Below are 5,659 nucleotides of genomic sequence, written 5' to 3' on the forward strand. Positions count from 1 at the left end.
TTTTTACCAAAATCCTTTTTTTTCGCATGCATTTTTGCATTTATCGTTTACTTTTTTTAATTATTTTCAAAAAAAATGAGGAAATCCTAATCTTCAGTATGTAATGTTTAGGTATCCTTTGTCAACCCATGACCAACCAAACTTGAAAATCTACTCTACCCTCGGATTCCATTCAAGAAATCCAAGATCCAATACCCCAAACACTTACTAGAGGACTTCAATTGATGTTGAAAATGGGTTATGTTCCAGGAGCTGGTTTAGGACGAAACGGTGAAGGCATGAGGCACCCAATCCCAATAATCGATAAGCGAAATCGTCATGGTTTAGGCTTCGATGAGAACATGGGTTCTAAGGTTATGAAAAAGAAGTCTCTCACTTTGAATGGGCAATTTGTGTTGCAAAATGACACTGAGCCATTTTATGAGTTTCCTGAACCTTGGTATGACTTGGATAAAGAGAAAATTCTCCCTGGGTTAGAAATTTTCTTTGCAGAAGCAAGGAATGAAGAATTTATTAAGAAATGGTTTGATAAGAAACCGGTATCTAAGAAAGATTTTGATTGGGCTGACCATCTAAAGCAAGGAGTTCTAAGAGGCTTGTTTTCATCAATTTCTGATTATGAAGTCCGATTGGATCCCATTACGCTTATTACTCCAATAAAAACAGAAGTTGGAAACAATATCCGATCCGAAACTCGAGAACAATTCCCTTTTTCCCTAAACTATATCCTTTTCAATCCTCTATCTCAGACGGTTATGAAACCGATAGCTCATCATCTAGACAATCATCTATCCATACACTGCCTGATATCCCATATCATGAAGATATCGATAAAATTACTTGTAAACATATTTGCGTACAAGAAATTGATCTTGATCATGAAGCATTTTCTAATAATGAACTTTTCAATGAACCTAAATCATGTGTGACACCCATGGAAGAGTCTATAACTGTAAACATAGTTACGGATAATGATGTAAAAGAAGTCAAGATAGGATCCATCCTTTCCCTCGATGAACAAAATGCATTTATTATTTTACTTAAAGAATATGTGGATGTGTTTGCATGGTCTTATGCTGATATGCCTGGTGTCGATCATAGCATTGCTGAACATCGTATACCACTCTATCCCGATAGCAAGCCAAAGCAACAAAAGCTTCGTAGAATGAAACCGAAAGTTAGTCTCAAAGTTAAGGAGGAAATTCAAAAGCAGCTTGATGCCAACTTCATCAAACCAATTAAGCATCCGGAATGGCTGGCGAATGTGGTGGTAGTACCCAAAAAAGATGGAAGGGTCAGAGTGTGCATTGATTTTAGGGATTTAAATTCAGCATCACCAAAAGACTATTTTCCTTTACCCCACATTGATGTTCTGGTTGATAACACTGCTGGACACGCCATGTTCTCATTCATGGACGAATTCTCGGGATATAATCAGGTGCTTATGTCAAAAGAGGACATGTCCAAAACTTCTTTTATTACCCCATGGGGAACCTTTTGTTATAGAGCAATGCCCTTTGGATTAAAGAATGCCGAAGCAACCTATCAACGGGCTGCAACGACGATTTTACATGACCTCATCCACGATATTGTGGAGGTTTATGTTAATGACATGATTGTCAAAAGTCATGATCGTGAAACGCACCTTGATGCTTTAAAATCATTCTTCAATAGAATTAGGAAATACAATCTGAGATTGAATCCTCATAAATGTGTATTTGGAGTAACTTCGGGAAAACTTCTAGGCTTCATCGTAAGTCAAGACGGAATTAAGGTTGATTCTGACAAGGTAAAGTCTATACAAGAGCTTCCTCCGCCAAGGACGAAAAAGGAGATTCGGGGATTTCTTGGTAGAATTCAATATATTAGTAGGTTCATATCGCAATTGACAACCCGGTGTGAACCTATATTCATGTTACTTAAGAAAAATGTTCCTACAAAATGGAATAACGAATGTCAAGCCTCATTTGATTCAATGAAAGAATACCTCTCCAATCCTCCGGTTTTAATGCCGCCGAAACCAGGGCAGCCCTTGATATTATATCTTACTATTACGGAAACAGCCATGGGAGCTCTTTTGGCACAATACCAAGAGGGTACAAGGAAGTAAATAGCTATCTACTACCTCAGTAAAAATTTCCTTGAGTATGAAACTAGATACACTCCTTTAGAAAGAGCTTGTATTGCCCTTATTTACGCGACAAAGAAGCTTCGACATTATTTGCAAGCACATACTACTTATCTGGTTTCGAGGTTAGATTCAATCAAGTACATTTTTGAGAAGCCAATCTTGAGTGAAAGAATAGCAAGGTGGCATGCGATATTGTCAGAATTTGACATTCAGTGCGTGAATCAAAAGTCTGTCAAAGGGAGGGCTATATCTGAAGCTTTGGCTGATGGACCTATATCGGGTGATGAATTTGATGATGATTTTCCAGATGAACATATTTTCTATCTTAGTACGTCACAATGGAAGATGTATTTCGACGGAGCCTCAAATAGAAGGGGAAATGGTGTAGGGGTATTATTGATCGATCCTTATGGAGTACATATTCCTTTCGCTGTGAAGCTTAGTTTCCCAACGACGAATAACACGGCTGAATATGAAGCCTGCATCTATGGAATCAAAGCGGCATTAGCAGCTGGTGCAAAAAATCTCACAGTATACGGTGATTCTTATCTCATAATTTCCCAGACTATTGGAGCTTGGAAAGTTCGGGACAAAAGGTTGCAAATGTACACGGAGTATCTTCAACAATTTATCCCATTCTTTGAAGAAATAGAGTTCAAACATCTCCCTCGCGAACAAAACAGTTTCACCGATGCTTTGGCAAATCTGGCGGTAAATTTAACTTGGGACGATGATGTGAAGGTACAATCGGTAACAATTGTAGAAAAAGAAATTCCAGTGGTTAATTTTAAACCAACAATTGCTTTATTAACCCAAGAAGATGATGAGGATTCTTGGTATACTAACGTTAAGAAGTATTTAATTAATGGAGAATATCCTGAAGGAAGTCACAAGAAGGATCAATTGGCTATTCGAAGGCTAGCTTCTCATTTCACAATATTGAAAGGTTTGTTATATCATAAGAGTTTTGATGGAAATTTGCAATTATGCATCGATGGGGAGCAGACACGAAGGATCATGGAAGAGGTACATGGGGGAGAATGTGGGCCTCACATGAATGGACGAATGCTTGCTCATAAGATTCTGCGAGCAGGGTATTACTGGACCACTTTGGAAAGTGATTGCATCCATTTCGTACGAACATGCAAAAGATGTCAGCTATTTGCGAACCTTAATCATATGCCGTCAGTTAGCCTGAATAATTTTACTTCTCCATGGCCTTTTACCAGCTGGGGCATAGATATCATTGGGAAAATACATCCGAAAGCTTCGAACGGGCATCAATATATATTGGTTGCTGTCGATTATTTTTCAAAATGGGTGGAGGCATCATCATATTCGAAACTAGGGGCAAAACAAGTTTCAAAATTTTTTAATCAATAACATTATATGTCGGTATGGGGTACCTTTTGAAATTATTTCCGAAAATGGTTCGAAATTTGAAGGCCATCTCAAAGAAACCCTTGAGAAATACAAAATCAGACATCACCAATCATCACCATATCGTCCTCAAACCAATGGAGCTGTTGAAGCAGCTAACAAAACCTTCAAGACGATAATCGCCAAGATGACAGATAGGGCTCGAGAATGGCCCGATAAACTTCCCTACGCACTTTGGGGATACAGAATTTCCATTCGAACACCAACTGGGACTACTCCATATTCTTTGGTATATGGAATGGACCCGCTTCTTCCAATCGAAACGGAGATTCAATCGCTTCGCGTAATGAATGAAAGCGAGATATCTGAAGAACAATGGTTTAAAGAACGATATGATGAACTTTCTTTGGCAAGTGAACGAAGGTTACAAGCCCTTCACAACATTCAAGTTTATCAAAGACGCATTGCTCGGGCATTTAATAAAAAGGTCAAGGAAAGGAATATCCAAAAGGGAGATTTGGTACTTAAGGAAAATCGAGCACCGATTCATGATCCACGTGGAAAGTTCAAGCCCAACTGGTTTGGTCCCTTCCTGGTCAAACATCTTACACCAGCATGAGCAGTAAAATTGATGGATCTTGATGGAAATGAATTTGTTCATTTCACCAACCTTGATCAGTTAAAAAAGTATTATGCTTGATTAGTACGGTGTTGTATTTATGGGATTCGAAAAAAAAAACGTGAATCTCCTACTAACTCTAGATAGTCACGTGTATCATGTTAAAGTTTATATTCCATTCATGTTTGCATTGCATGCTTAAGAGTCATGTAGAAATATTCATTATTATTAAAAGATCATGATCAAGGCAATACTTAACAAAATATGATTACAGCAAACATTTTTTTTTATTTGATCATAACACAAACTCTCTCAGTTTTTGGCGAGATTACATCCATTTTTAAACATGGAAACAACAACCACATACACCATAACCAAGAGACGAATGCCTTCGGATACGATTTCTTCTTTTCGAATTGAAAATACATAAGCAAGGGAAACACAAAATACAAATTTTGAAGTACAAATAACGAAATCCCTCTAGGGATTTATTCAAGCATCGCCCTCGAGGTCCTCCAACAACCATGTTGTATAGGACGCGGTTGGAACATCATCTTCGAGGACTAAAAGTGCTGGAAGCATTCGTGCAAATTGCCATACACGGGATGACGCCCTAAGAGCTTCCACACTACCAATTTCATAAGTGGTACAAGGTACCACTGGGAGCTCATGAAGCTCTAGGAGTCGTTGGAGTTGGCCCGCTTGTCTCAAGCATCTCCAAGGAAGATAGAATGTGAAACGACACAATCCTGGAAGTTGAACACCTCTGCGTCTGCTAGTGCTAATTGTTATGGAATTTATGTTGAGAAATGAAATGATCCATTCCACATCAGCTACGGCAAATACGTCTTTCCATCCACCATGATTGCAACATTGACAAAATATAGGAAAAAAGCCTCTCTCCCGAATATGTCGGGTTTGGTAAGGAGTTCGAAAAGGTGGTCTAGACAGCTTGAATTTCTCGCATAAACAAAGTTGAATCACAATTGGACACCCTTTAACAAAACCACCTGGATTTTGTTTCAGATGGTCAAGCCCCGTCATAAGTTCCCTTAGGATAAGAGCCCTAAATGGTTCCCTGACTCAATATGTGACAGCAAAGAAAGGCAACGAACATGACAAGAAAATAATGATTCTTTGAGCAAAACAAGGCCGAGCAATAAAAGGATGCAAGCTCTCTCTTGGCACATTTTGAAATCCTCATTGTTGGCAGATTCCCAATGAGATAAAGAGAAGGTTTCAAGGAAATTCTCTAACATTAAGCTGTCAAGCAGGCGATAATTGCTTTCCATATTTAATGGTATGCCTAGCAAATCCCTCATGGCCGCATTGGTTGCCCTTGGGTCAGCAGGTGTAATCACACGGCCTTCTTTATAAAGACCTAGTAAACCCTCCACTTCTTCTAGAAGAGGAGTCATTTCCGTCTCTCCAAAACGAAAAACATGGTGTTCTTCATCCCAAAATTCAATAGCAGCATGAATCATATCATACCGAGGTTGAATAACAAGGAGAGGGGTGATGGTTCTAGT

The 5,659-nt window shown here is 38.8% G+C and overlaps 1 protein-coding gene across 1 annotated transcript; it reads left to right on the forward strand.

The window, feature by feature from the left end:
* Positions 1-233: 233 nt before the first annotated feature.
* On the forward strand, positions 234-4,130 carry LOC110703698. The gene is made up of 4 exons (XM_021881489.1): positions 234-594; positions 750-2,106; positions 2,158-3,248; positions 3,577-4,130. The coding sequence occupies exons 1-4, from the start codon at positions 234-236 to the stop codon at positions 4,128-4,130; spliced, it is 3,363 nt and encodes a 1,120-aa protein (XP_021737181.1).
* Positions 4,131-5,659: the final 1,529 nt, after the last annotated feature.

Source organism: Chenopodium quinoa, unplaced genomic scaffold (assembly GCF_001683475.1).
Source record: "Chenopodium quinoa cultivar QQ74 unplaced genomic scaffold, ASM168347v1, whole genome shotgun sequence".
In the NCBI taxonomy this organism is placed as follows: Eukaryota; Viridiplantae; Streptophyta; class Magnoliopsida; order Caryophyllales; family Amaranthaceae; genus Chenopodium; species Chenopodium quinoa.